This window comes from Strigops habroptila, chromosome 12 (assembly GCF_004027225.2).
Source record: "Strigops habroptila isolate Jane chromosome 12, bStrHab1.2.pri, whole genome shotgun sequence".
Lineage (NCBI taxonomy): Eukaryota > Metazoa > Chordata > Aves > Psittaciformes > Psittacidae > Strigops > Strigops habroptila.
In genome coordinates this window covers 19,289,343-19,311,788 of record NC_044288.2, presented here as the reverse complement: position 1 = coordinate 19,311,788, position 22,446 = coordinate 19,289,343, and the positions used below count along the sequence as shown (strand labels likewise).

The 22,446-nt window shown below is 38.0% G+C and overlaps 1 protein-coding gene across 1 annotated transcript in view; it reads left to right on the top strand.

Moving 5' to 3' along the window:
- The first annotated feature begins 16,295 nt into the window (after positions 1–16,295).
- The window catches only part of ATP10B (ATPase phospholipid transporting 10B (putative)), a 54,406-nt gene continuing 48,255 nt past the window's right edge, over positions 16,296–22,446 (top strand). The window contains exons 1-3 of the mRNA XM_030504881.1: positions 16,296–16,412; positions 18,906–19,199; positions 20,191–20,385. Coding sequence (XP_030360741.1) covers positions 18,925–19,199; positions 20,191–20,385 — 470 coding nt within the window. The 5' untranslated portion in view covers positions 16,296–16,412; positions 18,906–18,924. The remainder of the gene's footprint in view (positions 16,413–18,905; positions 19,200–20,190; positions 20,386–22,446) is intronic.

Here is a 22,446-nt window from a genome sequence, read left to right as displayed (position 1 = left end):
GCTTTCATTTAAACTCATAGTTAAAAATTCAGCAGTCTGTTTCAAAAAGGCTAGTTTTAGTTAAACATAATGAAAACATTGTCCAAGGAGTTGCATTAAAGATGTAGCTAATTGCTGAATGAAAACAAGCATCATACTTTTCTGAATGTTAAGTTTTGATTGAGTAAATCCTTGAATCCAAAAAAGTAAGCTGAATCATTCTACTAAAGCTTAAGTACGGTGTGTTGGAAATAATCTAAGTGTCCTACTTCTGATGAAGTAGCTAATTAAAGACATCCTGTTAAGGTTAACAGCCCTAAAAATATGTATTGCACTGGTAATTAAAAATAAGGGCACCCTACCCATAACAAACTAGAGTCATATTGCAATCTGGCTGCAGAAAAGTTTGCCCTTTAATCTGTACCTCTCTGGAGCATGAATGGATTCTATAGTGCAGAGAGAAGAGTACCTGATTTCTTCTTCCATCCTTTTTCTACTACCTTGTCCAAATTCAAGTGGCTTTAGTAAAAGAGTTACTTAAAAAGCTTAGTGAATTGAATAAAAGACTGTAGCTTTCAATGTCATGTCCACCTCTCCCAAAGCACCTGTATTTTGCAGTTCATATTGTGTGTGACTGGCTTGGTTGTTTAAAGCAAGGGGGGCAATATGAAACTGGGGAGATTTCTAAATACGTTCATCAGTGTCATCTCTGACAACAATAGTGCTACAGTAATAGTGGATGGTGCTGGTTTTCCTAGGTTTTCCTGATATTTAGGAAATTCTTATTTATCCTTTGCTGGATATTTACACCTCCCAAATATAGATACTTCATTTAAAACATTGACCTGGTAGTCTTATTTTACTAGACAGTTTACATTATTAGAAAAGACAGGATCCTTGCATTATCTCAGATTCTCTCAAATCAGCCTGTGTAGGACTCTCACCTTTCATTTTAGCTAAAGGAAGATCAGAATCTGAATATAGGTATTTTGGCTGTGAGTATGTCCCTAGAGCTATTGCAGTCACAGGCAAAAATTTCTATCCTTGTTAGACCTCTGGTCTACATGTCTCTGAATTTCTTAAAGAAGTATTTGTGGTGCTTCTGTCCTTGGACATATGCAGAACTTGACTGGATGAGGCCCTGAGCAACCTGCTCTAACTCTGAAGCTGGCCCTGCTCTTGTGGAGGGGGTTGGATCTTTAGGGGACCTGTGTAATCTAAATCTTCATTCCCTGAAGCAGAAAAATCAAGAAGAATCCATAAATCTTATATAGTGGTAAATGATACAACTATTATTCTAATCTTGATAGCAAGAAAAATGCTCCCAGTGAAATATGTTCCCTTATGAATCTTTGGTTTTCACTACTACTCTTCAAGCTCAAACTATTCCTTGAAAGGAGTGCTGAGAAACTAGAAAAAATCGCTTGTTCTCTATCTAATAAGTCAGTAGGGAAAAGAGTTCAGGATCTGGGGAACATTCTGTTTGCTCTACTGTCTACTATGCTGCTCCCTTAAATGGTGCTTGAACAGACTGGAGGAAAAGAGCATCATAGACTACAGCAGTAACTAGGTGAAGTGATCTGGATGGACTCTGAGGGCCTCTTTCCAAAGCATGTTGCTAACATGGGTAATACGCTTGTCTCCTCAGATGAATAGCACAGTGTGGAAAATCCAGTAGTAGCAGGAAAACAGAATGAGAGTGTGTGCCCAGAGGACTGTAGATGGCCTGTTAAGAGCGGAGAACATAGCTTCAAGTGTGTCTTGTTGAAAAGATCTGATTCAGTTGGCACTTGTTTCCAGCTTCAGCAGCATGTCTGGAAACAGAAAGCTACTGTGAGCCAAAGCACAGATACAGGCAGATAGAAACAGAGGGAGGAAAGTACCCGTCTGCTGGAGCTGTCAGAAATGTGTAAGGTTCCCCAGGGGCTATATAAATAAAGGAGCTGTCTGGGCGGGAGGTTTGAAAGAAAGCCAGATGGCTGCAGTTGCTTGCAAGAAGGTTGATATGCCAAGTAACTTTTACATCTCTAATGTGTGAAAAAGGTTTTGCCCTTGACTTCAAAGTAACAGAGAATTTGTCACACTGCCTGGTAGTTTTCTGGCTTTTACTGTGTTTTTTCTTCCCAGACAGCAGGGTTTGCTATAACCATCCTACAAATAGCTCATGAGGTACCTAGTGCTTAATTTGTGATCTGCCTAGCAATCCTGCCGCTGCAAATTATGGGGATGCAGTGTTATTTAGATTGGCAGCAAATGCAGAGTTCAGAGAGTTATGTATATCTGGCTAAATTCCAGATGGATAATTACATTCTGCCTACCTAAAATTCCCCTTATGGCTTTTCGAAATCCGTTGCCCAAAGCGGTTATTATAATGTCGCTATCTGCTCTTAATTGGTAACTACCTTCCACTCTACAGGTGACTGCATTTCAGTGACAAGCGAGGTGACCTGATATATGTTGTTGGTGTCCCCATCATAAATTGCAAATCCATGCAAAAATATGTAGTTTTCATGCACTCTTCATCCCAGCTTCTCTGATCCCAGTGGTATATTTCTGCAAAGAGTACTTGTAAAGTAGTCACCTCTGATTTACCTAGAAATATCCATTCTTCTATCATACAGTTAAGTTTTGCTGCTTTGGCAATAAGTCTGTTACATTTCTCTTGTATTTGATCATTTTATCACTATATGCAAGGCACCACTGGCCAGTGTCCGCTGTGGTTAAAATGACTCGGTGGTAAGAAGAGATTATTCCCTCTGTAGAAGCTTCTTCTCTTCCTGAATCTGGCCATAATGTTGAGTCATAACATCTAATCAGACATAATGAAGTAGTAGAGAAGTAGGTAGATCATTGTCAGCACCTTCAGTACCGTAGGGGATTTTGTCAACCCAGTAGTTGGGCCATCCACATTATGTGTAAATTCCATTTCCAGGATCATTTGAAAGCTGATGCTCAAAGTGCTTATCATACAAAGCTCTGAAGTGGCTAGTGCCAGGTGTGGGTATTGAAGGCTGAAATTATACTTGTTCTCCTATATTTAACTGTAATTAAGCAGACACTAGAGTATCCGTTCATCTATTTGTGCTTTTTTAGGCTTGCTACTATTCAGTAAACAAATCATTTTAACTGTATTCCTCACATAAGGTATATGCATGGAAGAGATTAAAAATATTAAGCTGTGGAAGGTAGACTTCACATTATTCTTGTGGAAAATATGTTTTGATGCCATTTCCATCCTGTCTCCCACAGCTTCCTCTAAAAAAGAAAAAAAAAAAATTCTCTCAGTTTAGGAGAATATGCTGCTCACTGGCAAGGAAAAGAAAATGGAACAAAGCCTGTGGAGCACATTGCAGAGTTACAAACTTGTTCTCAGCTTTTGAAAACAATACCATAATGAGCCTCCCACTTAAAGATCTGTAGCAAAAAAATGAATCTATAATGTTCCTGCAAATAACACCACATTTCAGTAACCTGGATAATACCCTCACAGTGTTCATGCTCTGCAGGCTTCATAAAAACAAACAAGTAGTTATTTGAGCAGTGCAACTTGTAAAGCCTGGTTTAGGGGCGGGGTAACTCTCCTGGCTTTATCAGCCACTGCAGAGTATCGCAACTGCACTTGAACCACAGCCCTTCATCTGGGGAAGGCTACCTGGGGTGTGTCTCTGTAGTCTGGCTGCTTGTTTTCACCAAAGTTGTGGGGTGTTGGTGTCTTTGAAATTGAACTTAGCTGATTCAGAATTTCTTGCTGAGAAAGGAAAAGGGGAATGATCAATGGACTGATACCACAACTGCACATGCTTCCCTTTGCATCGAGGCTAGAAAGAAACGTTGCCTACAGCATAACCTTGCAAAGCTGAGCAGTAAAGTTGGTTTTGTCCACTCCTATGATTGTTATGAGGAGTACTTCCACCCCTGGCCCCTTTACAATGCAGGTTAGTTCAAAGGCACAGCTGATTTTGCTTTAACAGTGACACTGAAAGTCCAGGAAAATGCAGTGCCAGAAGAGATGTGAAATCATTGCTGCATCTACACTTATTTTTGAAAAGCTACTCTGTTATATTTAACATATCTTGAAATATCTTTGGGGCACCTAAGTCATGCACTTGACTCATGAATTGGTTCACCTGCAGTTTGAATGCGGTATATTCTTCTTTCTTCTTTAGACAAACTGCAAAAGCCAGTGGCAGTGTTCTCCCTGGCTCCTGGCACAGAAGTTTGTGTCAGTCATTTCCTATCTGCAAAACACACACACTAATAACCACACACAGTCTCCCATAGGCTGAGGTCTAGCTCTCTCAGATCTGCACTTAGGACAGCTGCTATGGGTTTTATTATTTTTTTAAATGTGGAGAGTTCAGCTAATTTCCCTTGTGATGAAAGAGTTGCATTGAAGTCAGTTCAGCTACAATCAAATAGCCACGAGTTTGATGTGCCTGTCGTTCTTGTAACACTTTAAAAATCCAGTTTTTTTAATATTGGTAGCCTCAAAGCAGGTATGTGGGATGGTAAATGTTGCTACCATACTACAGACAAGGGAAAATTATCTAACAAGAAACAGTATATGTTGTGCTACTCATTCAGTCTATATGTATCAAGATCTGTATTCTGGTCAAGTGCACCAACACTGCTGTCATTTAATTAGAGCCCACTCTACTTTAAGTTTCATTCAAGCTTCAGGTTATGCTCAGATTTCCAACTCCCGCCCCATTTACCGTACTGCCCTCCTCAGGGCCGTTGGAGTTGTACTTGAGCATGGGGAGAAGTGCTGGTGTTCAACCTCCCATGTTACTTATTTGTTCTCCGGGAGTATTATTTCTGCCAGCAGGCAGTCTTGTGAAGCAGACTATGTGATTTAATATTTTGCAGGATCTGTAATAATGAGGCTGGTAGAACTGGCCAAAATGGTGCATCTCCCATTTTGACCAGTAGGTGAAGCTAGGAAGATTTATCGGATAGAAATATGGCCTTCTGGCCATTAATAAAACTAAAGGGTTTGGGTAGTGCTGCACGGTTATTTCTCCATGTAAATTTATGAGGGCATTCGGGGGAGAGTCGTTTTTCTTCACCTGGTTCCCTTTTCCTCGGAGTGAATGATGGTTGTGCTGCTGCTGGCTGCAAGGCGAGCAGAGAGCAAACAGTTCATAAATGTAACTGCCTCCAGGAGAGCTCTTCATGTGTGCAGCAAAGTGCTCTAATAGAGGAAGCAGGCAGGCAGGGTGAGCAGGTTGTAAAATAAATACATGGCTACTTAAAGAGTTGTCTTCGCTCGGTTTATACCTCACTTGCTGACCAGTACAGACTTGAGCGGAGATGTTTTCAATAGAAGTGTCTGTGAGTTTTTTCTTAGACGGTTCTGCTCATCTTCAATGTGCCATGTCAGTCATAAACTGCCTTTGTGCCTGTTCTGTTAATCTGTGCAGTGCTACCTAATGAAAAAAAAATTAAATCTGGGCTGTGAGCAACTAGTAAATTTTAAAAAGGTGTGTATCTAATTCTTACTCTACTCCTAGTTTTACACATTCTATAAAAGGAAAGATTCTTACTGGTTTTAGTTTGTTTCTTAACACCATATAGCTCAGAAAGGAAATTAGTTTCTATAGTTCAGGAAAGGCCCCTTCTAGGTTTATTGAGAAAAAATGAAAGATTTTGATAAGTTTATGTTCAAAATCTAAGTCAGTAGAGAAGTGCCTTTTTTCTAGTAAAGCCTGTAGAATTTTTCCTTAGGGGCAACACAACAAATGGAAGTATCTGTTTACACTAAAACATTCATTTGTTTCTAATAAGTGGTACCGACCTACTTTAATGCTGTTACATGTGTAACTGGGACAAAATAGTGTGTTATTCTTTCTTTAAAAATGGGAGTGGCCTGCAAAGCCAGAACACATAAACATAATAAAAAATATATAGGAAATAGAGCCCTGAATCCACATTCTCTGCCTGCTATTTGACTTTGAAGTATTGTGCCTGTTAAAAATACAGCTGTGAATTTGCCAGGCTTTGTGACTTACAAGTAAACCAGCTGTTGTGGGTTGACTCAACATACTCTGCACAATGCTACATTTATGAGGCAATTGCTTTCTATCTCTCTCTATATGGTGAAATCCTGTTGGAATGAAGTGTAAGGCTGAAACAGTTGTTCCTGACTTTTTGTCCTTGCTGTGACGCTAACAGCCATTTTCCTATTTGCAAAATGGCTTGTTCGTTTACATCATCAACTCTTTACAATGGCTACCTAGTTAATGTTTGCAAAGTTAATGTTTGCAATATAGACAGAGAACTTGAAGTTGTAAACTATTTCTTATCCTGTTCTTATGTTGATCAGAGCCAGAATCTATTAGATACAGCATCATTTAATATTTGAACATCCTGCCTGTTTATTGAAGCTGTCACTAGTTACCAGTGACAGTTGTGGACTTTTAGCCCTAATTCAGTAACAGTGTCTCAGGGGCTTCATTTGAACAGAAATAACCAAAAACACTTTTCAGCTGTGAGGTTTGAGGGCAAAGCAGACTCGGCTCTGCAAAACCCTCTCCCAGGTGTGGCAAATAGGTGCTGGGTAATTAGCTAGGGTCGCACAAACCCCTCGTCATGCCTCTCCACTGAAAAAATCACTAAAACACATTTTCTTTTGTAATCTTAGCATTTGCACTGCTCTTCTTTGGGTAACCATCTACATACAGCATAGTGTGTGACAGATCTCTTGAGGAGAACTGCCTCATGTTGCACCACTAATCAATCCCAAACACCAGCTGGCAATGCTCTTAGTTTTGTTGCCAGCAAAAGGTGGAACTTCCTATATAACAGTCTTGAAACTGGTTTTGTTCCTTTCAAATTACGGCTGGAAATCACCATGAATGTGTCTATATATGCTACATACCTATATTTTATGAAATTAAGGAAAATATGTTTTAGGAGAGACACCTATTTTATTTCTTCAAGCACAGACTTATACTCATTACAGGAACAAATTGATAGAAGTATTGGCCAGTGTTAACAGAAAATCGGGCTATGCAGTCTCATGCCCCAGACAGCTACAAGACTAGGAACCTTAACAGTCCGGTTTTAAAACAGCTCACTTTTCTCTTACCAGTGGAAATACAACTCCTTGGTAAAGACTGCACTGTTAGCTTTTGTGAACAAGCTTCCTAGAGTGTATATATTGTCTTTCATACTACTGTTTCCTGAAAAAAGGTGCTCAGATATTACAGATTAGTCAGACTGCTGTGTAATGGCAAGATTGACCAATTCAACCTATGGTTTTTGTCCAAGGGAAACGTACTCCTGAAAATAATTTTATGGAATCCACATGAAACCATAACAAACCATGTCTTGAGGTGCTGCAGTGCACTGATGAATGAAAAGATGGTATACTAGCTACAGAAATAGATGGTTTTGCCAAAAGACTTCATCTTGTAACTGCTGCAGAAGAACAGTAAAATTGCTGTGCAGTAGCTTCTAGTTCAGACTGGTGTAATAGTAACTACAGATTGCAGTGGTTATGTTATAACCCTCACCCATGCAAGCAATGGTGGCAGTTAAAAGTTATTACAAGCCGCCTACAACTTTCACACCTTTATTCCAGGGGCTGTAACTCCTATGATATTTATAACTTTGCTATGTGCTGATACAATGAGAAGGGACAGCAGGATCAACACCCAGGACACTCAAGTTAAGAAAATATTTAAGAAATAGAAAAGAAGAAAGAGCACAATTTAAGTTTTTGAATCTGTCTCTGAATTTAAAGGAAAAGAAATTCCATTGTTTTCAGTAGGTCAGTTGGGCTTACACAAGATAACTAATAAATGAACAAAATTCCAGGAAGCTGACTACTTCACAGGCTCATAGTATCGCCTGTTCAAAACAAAGCTGTTAAACAATTATGGTTTCCATCATCTACTTCAAGGTTATAGCTAAACCTAGCTCAGTTAATGATTGGAGAAGATTACTGAGTCTAGTACCATGTGTAACAGCAGGTTGTAATCAACTTCAGTGTGAAGATATAAATTACAATCAGGTGCTTTTAAAAGCAAAAAAGCCTGAAATCATTGTAGTAACACACAAGACGACTGCTCTGACAAAAGCACAGTCTTTGGATGTAGTGGAAGAGCAGCTTTCACATGCTGTGGGACCAATTGTAACACTTCAGATTTAGTTAGGGAAAGTTGGCTGCAAGTCTCTTATGCCAACAGTATGAGCAAGAAGAAGATGATAACTCTTTTCCTTTGACTCAAAAACAGATTCATGACCTAATACAATTTCAGTGGAAACTGTTGTATGTAAAAAGTCAGCCTAGAAGTGAAGTCATTTATACATCAGACTTAAACTGCATGTATGCTTACTAACACTTTTTGTTGTGTTTGACTTTGAAAGTCATCTGCTTTGTGTAATAGTGAAAGGAATGAAGTGCTTTGAATTACCAGTCTTTCAATTTGCATCAGAAATCAGCCACTGTCATACTTTAAAAGCAAGCAAAAAATATTTGCTGTTTTGTTGAAACAAGCCCCGGCTATAAATCATCAGAGTGACTGTATACTTCATGTTCTGCTTTTTAATTACTTAGTAATTAAAACCTGAATTTTGTGCTAGTGTTTATGATAGTAGTAAGTTCTTGTGTACCACAAAAAAAATAGCCCTCAGGGTGGGTGAAGAAAATAGCTTTTCATGTGTGAAGATTTAGGTTCTTAAACAGTTTCTTGGATATTTTAGAAATTAAAACAATAACAGCAGAAAAGGGGGAGTGGTGTTGTCATTTAAGACAATTCTTCAGAATGTTTTCACAGTCTGATACTTATCATTCTGCTTTAAAGGTATGTTTCAGACCTTAGCAATCTTCAGCAGAATGAAAATTCCCTCATTTCCATTGGCTAGGTAGTAATTAACAATACAGGTTATGATAATATGGTCTCAGATGTCGTAATGAGTACCAAGGAAAGTTCAGGTTTGGAATTAATTTCTTAAATTCCTTTTTGTTTCAGTCTTGACACCGGCTGTTCTACTATCACTTTTATTCCATTCTGCCTCTCAATTTTTGGAATCACTCAACTGATTGCTCATTATCATGCTGATTTTGTATTCACATAAATGACTGCACAAGATGCAAAGCAACAAAAAAAGCAAACCTAGGGAATCTTCACGATGGCCGATGCATGTGTTTGCTTTTTACCTTAAGGTTTCATATGAGGTTTCAGACCAGAAATAAGAATTTGCTAAAGCTTACTGTTCATTAAAGATTGTATGACAAACCTTGCTAGAAACATAGAGTTTGAACATAGATTGGGAGAGGAAGTTTGAACTCTGTGTTTGTGCTCCTGAGGGATTCTGGCAAAGAAGTATCTATCTGTACCCCAGCATGAGGAGATGTTCAGTTACGATAACTGTCTCTGTTGGGCCCAAAATAGTCACAGCATGGAGCGTAACAGCTTTATGCTTCCCATCAGCCTGTTCTTCTTGGCAAGTCTTTGACTTGCCTAATTTTATAAAAGAAATGCACTGCTAAATAACAAAGAGGTGTTTCATCAGGTCCATGCTAGTTCTGCTTAATAGTGCTGATATTTAAATATAATCACTATTTTCTCCACATGCAGCCTGAGTACTGGAATAAAATCCATTTTTCTGAAATTCTTATAGAGCTCACTTTTTTAACGTACTAACTGCTTGTGCTGCAGTACATCTGATATCCTGTAAATACATAGTTTTTGAAGTGACTAGGTTAATTTCTCTTGCTTTCGGTATGTATTTTTCTGCTGGAATAAGACACGAAGTTTCCCAAGATTATGTAATAATCACTGTTCCCTTGCAAAAGGTCTGGCTAGAGTCACCTCGCAGTACAAATGTAATCTTCCGTCTCTGTGGAACATTGCCTGTAGGCCACTGCTCCCTAATTTCTTGCTTTAGAAAGAGCCAGAATAGATTAACTAGTTGTAATCGCCTGTAATAATTTACAGTGGGAGTGGAGCAGCGTTTACTCCCCCGGTCCTCTCCCACCTTCTCCTGTCACTGCTGACCAAGCTGGCTACCTGTCAAGGTGGCATTTCCTAAGGTTAATGTTATATATCTGTGACCTGACAAGTGGAGGAAAGAGATCACAGAGGAAATGAGATAGATAAAATAAGGTGGTTAGACACCTTTCTAGGAAAACTAGACTTGACTTGGCATATTGTAAATTTTAGTGTTTTAAATTTTATTAACATGGGGCTGGGGGGAAATATGCTGTCAGCAAATGAACTTTCATACTATACTTTTATTGTGGTCTTATAAAATGGTTTCTGTTGTATTATCCTGTTTTATCTATCTAGTTTAATTAAATGCAAAAATTTGCATCCCAGTTACAGCCTAGGGGAAGATGAGAGTATAGAAGGAAAAAAGAGATAGGATTGAGGGGAATCTTACTGTTTCAAAAAAAGAACTTAATGCTTTCAAGGAGCATTTCACAAGTACGTGTTGTTATGCATTTTATGCTCAGATTCTCATATGGAAATTTGCAGTGGTCTTTGAGGCCAAGGAAACCTGTGGCTGAGCAGGAAGGGGAGATCTTTTCCTAGCTCCGTCCTCCACTCGCTGATATGGTCTTCTCAGTTCTCCTGATGTGGTGCACTGCTGCGAGGATTACCTTTCTGGCTGAAGGCATTTTCGTGTCATTCTGTCAAAAAGGTCTGAAAAACATTGCTCTTGACTGAGCCAGAATAACTTTATCCTGTGTATGTACCTGGTTCCCCAGCCCAGGTGTTACTGGATGTTCCTTCAACAATACTGTGTGATTACATCCTGATTAAGCTTTCCCTTGATCTTTGATTGACATGGAGCTGTGCCCTACTGAATTGGCAGTTGTTTTAGCCTCTGTTTTTTCTTTCCATTTCATATAAATAAGTAACTATTCTCTTTGAGGCACTTTAATATTCAGATTTGGAGAACTGAAATTAGAGTCAGCACATTCTGACAAAAAACATAGTTGCATAAAAGGTTTTTACATATAAAGGATCTTCTGGTCAGTTTCCAATTTATATTCAATTTTTCTGCTTCCTTTTGGACTTTTTCAGCATTGCTGAGTTCCCACATGAACATCTGCAACATAATTTTGATCATAAGTGCTTTATAATCATACACGCTATAAATATTAGATTGTCTTTTAAAGGCCACTTCACTTTGATTTTGAATATTAAGTGGAACAAACAAAAAAAATTATTATTCAGACAATTGCTCTAATTTGAGTGTCCTCATTTCTAGGCTAAAATGCAACTAAATTCTGCCATTGCTGGAGTTTGAACTGCATGGTCTTCTAATTAAGTAGTTTGCAGGACCAGTCAGAGAGATAGTGGCATACATTAGATTGAAACAGATATTAGTCTCTTTTGCAAGAGCAAACTCAAAAGATTTCTGAATAGGCAGATGAGAGCACAAGGGAAAATTTCTCCAACCTGCAGTGATGAGAATGCTCCTCATGATATATTCAGTAAAACAAGATACAGCTGTGCAAAAAGCTCCCTTTTTCCACCCCAACATAAATTAGATGCCAACCTGGATGTGTATATTTGCAGTTTACTAAGTCAACCTTTTCTAACTAATTGAGCTTCCAGTACTGTGGTCTAGAGTCTGCCTCACTGTGCCTTACCCTAACCTCGACTTGCCGCCCTGACGTGGCATACCTGTCCTCTGGGCTTTCTTTTTCTCCAGGATCTGGGTGGAGATGGCTTAGCAAATGGCTATGTTGATTGCCACCTGGGCTGCGTGTGCCATGGAAGTTACTTTGCTCAAGCAGAGTTTCTGTAGTCACAATTTATGTTTTGGAGGGCTTATTGCAGTCTGTTACTCCACTACTGGTTTTAGACTTGACTGGTTTGGGCTCAAGAAGTAATTGAATAACTTGGCCCAAAATTCTTTAATGCTTTTAAAATCCTTTAAGATGGACTTTTCACCACCACAGAGAGATGTCACTATTGTAGAACCATGATGTTGCAGATTACTGCTGCTTTCGCTGATTACTAGTAACTTATGTGTTTTTATAGATAAACAAGACAGAGACCTCAGATGCAGAACTTGCTGTATACCAAGAAGTAGAGGTGAGCTGGAGGTATGTGACATGGCAAATGAATGAGGGAGAGGCACTGTAGCATAGGCATCTTTTCATTTCCTTATCTGAGTTTCATTTTCTGATAACCAGGTTATGGAAAGAATGGAGATGTAGTTTGCTAGGTTTCAGGAAGGAGGTAGGTCTGGAACATTTTTGATTTTATTTGCTTTTTACGAACTTTACGAATTACCCTTTCTTCTATGATCAACGAAAGAATTTAATGTTTGCCTGTATGTAAGAACCTACATGGAGGCTGCTTCCAAAGGCCAGTGGTACAGGCATGTAACTATTGTATACAGTTATGTTCAGGCCAATGTATGTTCATGTGACACAGATTTTTTTATATATACTATTTAAAGGGAACTCTAAGTATGAATAGGAGTTCCCATATGATGGCTCTTACACTGCCTGGATAAGAGTAACAAAGGCTTGATTTCATAAAACATCTGTATTTAGAACAGTACACTGTGCATCCTCAAAACTACATACATGCCAAGATGTGTAGTTCCAACTATTTCTTATAATGACCACTCTTCTGTACTGGCCCGAACCCTGAAGTCTGGTGTCTGGAACTGTTTACATATTTGAAAAGATATGTGCGTGTAAAACATTTTCATGATATATAGTGGAATTCACTGCCTGTGTCTGGGCACTAACTTGTAAGAGAAACCTCAAGATCGCCTCACTCAAAGTAATGAAAAAGACCTGGTTTCTTGCCATTTTGGACTTTGTAAAAGCTCTGGCCAAGTGTCTCTTCCCAATGTCTCCTCAGCTGAAAGTGTGAGTGGGGCAAATGTCATTACTATGTCGGAAGGTAATAAAGATGTAGAAGGTACCTCTGCCTACACTTGTCAAAAGTGCAGTGGGCCCATATGTAGTAAGAACAAATCACTGTAGTATTTGGTCATGCTGGCAGCAATGATACTCATTGCATCTAGACAGATAATTTTAGTCTAACTCTTTATTTAAATGAGCATGTAATATGGGAGACCAGAGAAAGCTCCTTATTCCCAGAATGAAGCTAAACACAGCATCCAACATTACTGTTTGCAAGTTGGAAACTTCCTTCTTGAATAATATCTAATAATAATCCTGTTCTGTGTGACCTGTATGTCAGCACATGCTGAGAGCACATCTATTTTGAAACCAGTCTTAATAACACAGTTGCAGCCCTGCAGACAATTGTGCTGCCTGAACATGCCTCCACACTGCTCAAGCTAAAGGAAAGTTGTGCATAGGCACTGAAATCTAGTTTGTCCTCAGCAGAGAGTCTTATAATTAACCTATTATTGCAAGATTTTTGGATTTATTTCCCAAGGAAAGAGAATCTAGTCAAGACATGAAAAATGTGTCAATCTACTATAATAATAGTGTAGTGAAGCCCTGTCGTCTAATGACACATTAGATTTATGAAAAGCTCTTTTCTGTTTATCCCACACAGACACAAACTTGCACTCAAAAACATTATATAATTATTAATCCATAATATATGTCTCTTGTCAGCTGAAAGACAACATTCTTCAATGACCAGGTTTTTTTGAATGAAACAATTCTTTGGAGTTCTTTTAATTTATAGCAACTTTCATACTGCAAGTATTATTTCTCTAATATAAAATGTTACAGTATAATTTTAGCTATGTTCTGTATCTTGCTAATCAATGTAATCTCCTTCCTCATTCTTCCCAGTCTCCTTTCCCTTTTCCATTAGTCTTAACCACAAAACGTTGTTTTTCTGAACTGATGTCACTGAGGAGATATTTCTAAATAGTATCACCAAAAAATGAAAGAGCTTCCTAGCAGAGAATTGCAAAGCAGATAAAGAAGTTCATGGCTGAAATTTCTAGAATACTCAGCTCACTTGGTAATGTTTATCTCCCCAGCCAAACCTTCCCCCGAATGACTCTTTTGAATGGATGCCACATCATCCATATAGGGCATCAAGAAGAAAAATTGCTGCTGCTTTTAATTATGAAATATAATAGAAGTTTTGGAGTAATGGAATTAAGTATTAGAGGGACTTGTCTTTAATGTCTTCTTGCCTTACAGGCAATGTCAAAATGAAAATATCAGGTGAAAACTCAGAAGGCCATTTTCTTAGTTGTAGTTCTTGATAATGCACATATCTGCATTTAAGTGCTACTTCTGCATTTTTTCACAGTACTGATTCTCAAAAATAAGCTCCACCCTGTCTGAAATTTTGCCCTGAAGTCAGATTTTCAGAAATACTCAACCAACTTTGAAAATGAGGTATAGACCTTGTCTTTCTTTAATAGCTCTGAAAGTTGCAGCTTGGTATTGCTAGCTTCTGAAGCTGTTTTTACATATGCATATAAGCAGGATTGTTTTCTTTTTGATGTGGATCTATCGTCTCCTTTCACATGAGGCATGATTGTGTAAAAGGTTTTGTGTATACGCATGAGAAGCAGGATTCATCTTCAGCTTCTGAAGTCTGGGATGCAGAGATCTGCAGCTGAGCCTGTCATTTGGCAGGAATGAAGCAACTTCAAAAGAGAAAAGGTTGTTATTTCTGACTTTCTGAGGAGTTTTCTCTCACAATCAACAATACCATTTTTTAGTACAAGAAGCTTCAAAAAAGAGATAACTTTTAAAAAGAATACTTGTATGTGTCACAACTGATCCTTCCTTGTTAATAGCATTGGCATGGCTCTTGAACGCAGTCTGTTTCTATCGTAAAAAAGGAAAGTTTTCTTTAGTGTTGGATGAGATTAAGCAATCACAGGCAGGATGCTAATCATATAGACTAGCTATGAAAAACTGAGAGGGGCTCTTCCCATTGTCAACACAAGTGTGCAAGAGGAAAACACCATCATTGGGCATTCCTTTTCCAATAAAGGGAAACATTTCCCAAATATTTTTGCTGGCTTGTAATTGCAGTGCTCACAAATAGAAGTTCTCAATTGAGCATTCTAAGATTGAGAATGCTCCAAATTATACCAAGTGCATGCTAGGTCTAATGCTATCTTGCTTCTGGTTTATTTCTTATTTAAGGTATGTCTCTTGTCAAAAAAAATCATAATTGTATAAGAATGTCTACATATTCCCACTATGTTATGAGATTAAAAAATAATAAAAAAACAAAAATAGGCCTGTCTGAGAGGGCTTGAGACAGAGCAGTATACAGTAGTTCATCTCTGATATGCTGAATCACTCGAATATGTTGAAATCCACACTTGGAAAGGACTCAGCATCATTTCTTCTGTTTCTGTCTTTCAGCTCTTCTCTCAACAGAAGGAATAAATAATTATCCTGTTTCTCTCTAGTTCCCAAATACATTCACATCCCCTGGATGCCCTTATGTTATAGATACAAGCAAGGGCTACCTGTGAAAACTTACCACAGGGTCTGCTAAATCTTGAGCGTGCTTTGGCTTCTCAGAAGATGTTTAGGGCAGAAATGTAGCACTAATCTTAACAATGGTGGCAGTTTCATTCATTGATTAAATGCAGCAAGAGGAAAACAGATGAGGCTTTCAAAACATAAATGGTGACCTTAGGTTTTATAAGATATAATTAATGGCTGCTTGTTGCAATAAATGCATTCCTATTGTGTTTATTGCATATGCAAAATCATCTCTCTGAGACAGGATACTCAATAACTTTTCACAAACAGTATTTTTTCAGAGTACCATTACAGAACTGTTAGGCAAAATGTATATATTTTCCAAGAATAGCAGGATACACTCTTTTTTAGTTAATAGAAGTTGGATATTTTAATTCATATGCAGATGGAAAAGAAAAAAAATATTAAATGATGTTATCCCTCTGAATTGCCTGATGCAACCCAGACTCTACAGAAAGAATATGTCAGTCCTCCTTTTGTTGTAAAGAAATTCTGATCTTTCAAGACCTTCCTGATGACAGTGTGAATGATGCCATTTTAATTTACAGTGTATTGTTCACTCTTCCATCAAAAAGCAGAAGTCTTGAAAGATTTCTTGGACATACATTCTTCCATAATTTTATGGGCAAGGTACAAAGATTTTTGAGCTTTAGTTATTCCTTCAGTTTTCAAAAATACTGATAGAGGCTTATGAAATAATGTGACTACTGCATCTAACCTCATGTGCTAAGACCAGCTTACACATTTCTCATCTCACATATTAATGTAACTGGGTATCTAGCTGACACACTTCTATACCTTTGCTATAAAGAGATATTAGTTTAATTGCTTATACCTTGCTTTTCTTTTTTCCAAATGCAGAAGTTCAGGAACTGAGATACCTAGACATGTTTTAGCTTCTTGCCTGTCTCTTGAGACCCTGTTAGCTCCACTGGAAGGTCAAAGAACAGTGACAAAAGTCAGGACTGAGGGAAGGAGTGTCTTTCCTAAAAGGAAGAATAAGGTAAGTAATGATTAATTATAATCTATATAATTAATATATGTCTGTGATTGTGGAAAACTGGAGTGGCACCTACACAAGAAGCGACACAACTTGTCCTAGGTTAGATTGTCTAATTTTTTCTCCCTGGAAAATCATGTGGGAAATATGTGTCTGCCTTGTTGAGACCTGCCTGCAGTACATCCATCAATAATGGAATAGAAAGAAAGAGGGAAAATAGTTTCTTGAAACTGAGGCTTTCTACGCTGTTGATTACAACTCTGTGGGAATGATAGTAATAGCATTAATTTACTAGAACTTCACAAAAGACTGGACAATGAGACACTAAAAGCTTATGCTGCCATGATTATATAGCAATAGAGGGAAATTGTAATGGATATTCCTCTGTATGACTTCGTGAATAATTTCTCCAGGCTCCCTCCCACTTATTAGGTTTTGTGATTTTAAGGAGTTCTTTTTGTCCCCTACTTTCCAAGTCTGACAGGTGTTGAGCTGAAGCGCAGCCACATGCTTTCCTTGTATTTCTCATCATGTTGCACCTCGAGCAGTTAAAGGGTAAATGAGCATAATGCAACTTTCTGCAGCCATGCCTGATGCTTCTCTGTCATTTCTGACCTCATCTGTGCTGAATTGGAATATATGGCAAATCCTGAACATGCTAGATGGAAGAAAACCAATCACTTCAGTAAATGAATGTTGAAAAAAACCACACTGAATGGTTCTTTTAGTGTTATCTCTGTAAAAGTATAAATCAAATGGGTCTAGACACGTAAAATATACTAGAATTGCAGAAAAGGGATCTTATGAAGCTCTTTTAGAAAGATTTGGGACAGATGCATTAGGTATATTGCCAGAGGAATGCAATATTTTTATATATATGTGTTATGTTCATAACACATCAAAGTGCCAGTAAGTTAGAAAATTCATGTAAGCAGTTAGCTGAACTATAGAAAATGATCATTTTTCAGAAGGACATATCTTTGAGTACTTTCTTCTTTCCTGCTAGGTCGTCTCCTAACATTGATGGCAAGTTTAGGCTCCTTTTTAATTCTTACTGATCCGAAATAATAAGTATCATATTTGCATCTTCTATCTTTCATCACCAGCCATTCCCAACATTGTAGAGGTTCCCCAGGCACTACTGAGCAACCTGAACTTGGAATTAAAGGTTTTTGAGCAGCTAGTGAGTAATAGTGTATAAACAATACTTCTTGTTTGCTGATGAAACAACACACTTCAAATGTGTTAGAGAAATTCAGCACAGTATATTTTTCCCCCTTCCAAGCTCGAACATGTACATATTTTAAATATTAATAAGGGTTTTTTCCAAAGGAAGTCATATATTGCATGCAGTAGAAGGTGGGCTTTTTGGAAGGGAAAGCTGGAGAAACAAAGGACTTACTGGTATAAGCAATTTCAAAGGTTTAACTCATTTGAAATATGTTTGTTTACACTGGTACAAACACATACAGATATTCTCAGTCTGCTTCAAATACAGCTGCTATAAAATAAAATTTAGACCTGCTACTCCATGAATTAATCTAAATGACCATTGTCCAAGTTCAATTTTTTTTTTCCTGTGTATTTCAAGTCTAAGTGAGGTGGGTTCAGTTCACACTTTTTGTTTAGTGGAACCTTGAAGTTGCTCAAGGCCAGCAATTTTTCCAGTTTGCTTTTTTACGTCTAGTGCCTCATCATTGTAAAGCAGCTTCCAGTCCCCAAACTCCTGCTGTTGGTTCGAGATTTTACGTGTGCTTAGATTGAACATAACGGTAGATACACCTCTGCTGCTGGAGCCTGAGTGTTTTGCACGCTGGATCGCAACTGCAGTTGCGGATGTGTGAACAAATCAAAAGACAAATGTTCAATGATAATAGGATTAGCACCGGGAGATTTAATTCCTTTATCTCTCCAACCAATAAAACACGATTTTTTTTAGCACTGGCTGGCATTTTCTGTTCAAAATATATTTCTACAGAGACTCTGGAAAACTATTATGTGAGTGTAAATGAGATTAAGCCGATGCTGTGGTTCTTTATTATCTGAGCTTTTAAGATTCAACACCTGAATCGGTCCCTTTGTAAGTAACTGTGAATAGAAAAAGTATTGTAAGAAAGTCAGACATTTGAGGAAAAATACCTGAATAGATTTGGTGGCAGTTTATGACTGACGGAAATGATACAGAATTTGTGATGCGAAAGCCATTGTTCACCTCTGTTAAAGTGGCTTTATCTAAGGTAGTTTGCTGTTATAACACACAGAAAATAGCTTTGGGATTTCCACCTCCTCCCAAGATAGAAATAGCTCTTTCCATATTGAAGATTTTGTTGTATCTTTATTCTGTGCATTCTTTGCAGAAAGTGCTGATATCAAAGACTGAACATGCAATGCACTGAGTATTGTTTGCTGCGTTAAAACTCTGCTAGCAAGACGTGAAGTTAATTTACTACAAGAATGGAATTGGGTTTTAGTTCTTCCCATGCATTTGTCTTTCAGCCTGACATCCCTGCTGTGAATGGCTTTGTCTGTGGATGCAGCTTTGTACCGCTGGAGACGACTAGGAGCTAAAAGTCCCTCCCAGACTCTCTCAGAATCAACACCACTGCTGTCTTCTGTAAGAGACAAACCAAAACTCAACTTGAACAAACAGAGGATTGTGTTTCCTGACAATAAGAGACAGTGGAAAGACTGGAAACAAGCTTCTCCATTTTATGCTGGAAACAGGATACAGACCACAAAATACACGTGGTTCACTTTTTTGCCCAAAAATCTTTTTGAGCAGTTTCACAGGTAAAAAAATAATTCAGTGATACATGAGATTTAAGAGGTCTCTCTGAGTCAGTAATGTGAGAGTGATGGAGAAGGGCTGCTTTTGTAGTTGTCACATTACTAAAATCTAGGTGATGATTATTTGTAACCAAATGCCACTTAATTCACACTGAAATGTTTAAAACAAGTAAACACTAGGTGTACTTCACCGATGCTGTGGCCAGCTTCCTGTTTGAGTGCTAGAAGAGTTTTCTATGTAAAAATTTCAAGTTTTTATTTAAAAATTCCTCTGTTTCTGTGTTGAATAAACCTTACTTTTTAAGAAGATGAAAAAACATTCATTGGATGTATTGGGACACCCATGAAATTCTGTAGATTTCAGAGGCATGCAAGTAACTTTGTTTACTAGCTTATAAAGAGTATGCATGAATATGCAAATGCTAGGTCAGGTTTCTTTCCAAGTGCTGGTTTGAAATTATGTGCCTGGCATAATGAATTGTGTCAATAAGATGCTCATGGAAATATCATTATGATAAATATAAATGAAAGTTGTATGTACATCTCTAGCTTTGAAATTTTCATTCTGTATGTTAGACCAGTGGAATACTTTATGGATCCTTCCATTCTGAATATGTGGGGTTTTACACCCATTCTGTTACACTGGTTTGGGGTTTTGAAGGTTTTGGAAGCTTTTGTTTGATTTTGTGCTTACTTTCAGGACTCAGGCAGTGGGAGATCATTAAAGAAGTTTCAGCTCCTAAAGGCAAAAGGTGTTTGTAATAAGTGGAAAAATTGAGGTAGCTGTAATATTATTAAAATGTACATCACTGGCTCTTCTAAAGAGAAAATTAGCATCTCAGTTAAGCAATTGATTAATTCATTCTGGGAAAGGAAGAGGAGGGTAAAGGACTGAAATGATTAATGTTCGTTTGACACAAAATAGGAGGTGTTCAGTAAGAAAAGGACACATTCTAATTTCTGACTATTTTTAATTTATTTTATACCTTTTCAGGCTGGGTAATCTTTATTTCTTCTTTCTGGCGGTTTTGAACTGGTTCCCACAAGTGGAAGTCTTCCACAGGGAGATTACTATGATGCCTCTAATTGTAGTGCTGCTTGCCAGTATGATTAAAGATGCTGTTGAAGACTATAGAAAATACCAATTTGATAAGATGATAAACTCCTCTAAAACCAGGGTATATGACAAGTAAGTGAACTAAACCAATTGTTTCTCCTTGTGTTTGATGTGGTGGAAACTGCTTATTTGATTTTGCAATAATTCCCGCACTGATCCTTTGGAGTATAATAAGTTTGGAAAAGCTGTTATAAAAGAGTTTTGTTCTGCCTTTAGAAATGCCTTATTTCTCTCACTTTAGTCATCCTGAGATCACTGAAGTTCTGTTTCATATCACAGCAGTGTTGCTGAAATACAAGTTTTCTTTCCAAGTTTCCAAATCATCTTGCCAACACACACAACATCCTCCCCAGGCAGCAGAAGAATCCAGAGGGAAAATGAAATGTATCCAAGTCTGGAAAGGATTACTGGGGCTGTTTAACAAATTGGAGCAATGTCTTTCTGACTTTTCACACTAAAACCATTAATACAAAAATTAATAATCAACTACATCCAAGAATAACCAGGAACTGAAAAACAATGTATAGGATTTACAGTAACCACAGGTGATCAATACAGCACAGTTTCACTTTGGAAATGGTAAAACACCTGTAGTAAGCTGCAACGTTTGCTCAGTACTGACTCAGAAGGAAGAAATATTCTCATGTGCAATTCTTATTGCAACATTTTTATTTCATCATAGTTTCTTGTCCAAGTGCTAACTTGACTTGAGAGTACTTAGCTTGTGACTATGTATTGAAATAGATAGGAGTTTTCACTTAAAAGAAGTTTGAATGTTTGGATCTCTTCCTTTTTTTCTCATCTCCTTAAGCGCAGGTCATAGAGAAAAATTACTATGATTTGCACACATCTCATTAGCTTTCATGGAAAATAGCCCTCATCTGTGCTTGCATACTTATGTGTCAGAGACACAGCAACCAATGAGGAAGAAGAAATGAGAGGCTGGAAGGGGTGACTGGGGTAGAGAAGGATGCTTTAGGTGTCCAGAAGCAGGAGGTCTATCAGAGAAGGATCAGGCTGAGGGGAAATCTAGGTAAGGTGCCCTTCAATTGCCTATGTTTATGTATAATTCTCGCAACTACCATATCATAGGTTTGTTTGTTTAATAATCCACTTTATGGTCATGAAAACAAACAGCAGATAGAGGAAGTAGAAGAGAGAAATAGTGTCAGTACTGAGACTTACAGCAATCACCTGTTGACTTCTGGGACACAGCTCTGCCTATTACCTTTGAACTTCCTGGCAACACCCAAGCTTATAAAATGATTCTGAAACTCATGGAGTGAACTGTGAAAATTGTGTTTGTGTTCCTAGCTTTGTTACTGCTCTGTGTTAAAACAGAGACACTCCATGTGAGCAGACAGTCAATGCCAGGAAAATGCTCTCAATGGGGCCTCCAGGTGTATGCTAACAGGAATAACAAAACATTCAGGATGCTTTTGTCATATGCAAGGTGCAGCCTCCCCAGCAGTCTATAGGACCCGGCGCAGCTGAGTCAGGATAATACCTGTCCCTAGGCAGGTGGAGGCTGGAGCGGAAGGAGAGGCAGCCCTGGGATTCAGACACCTTGACGCTTCTCTCTGCCACTTGGGAGTTTGTTTGGATTATTGAACTCTTCTAACTTTGTTGGATTTCAAATTGAGGCTGTGTTTTGAGAGGAAAACAAGATGTCAAGGAAAAGTGTTCCAGGCTGCTTCTCTAGAATGATATGGAAAAAACATTTTTTCAAGGAAACCTGCTGCCAGTGTGGTACTCCAGACACTGAAATCCAAAATGAAGAGCTGGAGAAGAGAGGAAAAGTAAAGAAAAAAAAGAAGAAAAATGAAAATAAACGAGTGATCATCTCCAATTTGCCCTTTGAAAGCAAGAAGTGGAAGGAAAATCCAAACAGATACTATGGCTCCAATAAAATTAAGACCACAAAATATACCATCTTGACTTTCCTCCCTAAAAATATCTATGAGCAATTTCACCGCTTTGCTAATATTTATTTTGTGGTCATTGCACTGCTGAATTTTGTGCCAGTGGTGAATGCTTTCCAACCAGAAGTTTCTATGATCCCAATTTGTGTTATAATGGCCATTACAGCCATTAAAGATGTTTGGGAGGACTTTCGGCGGTATAAATTAGACA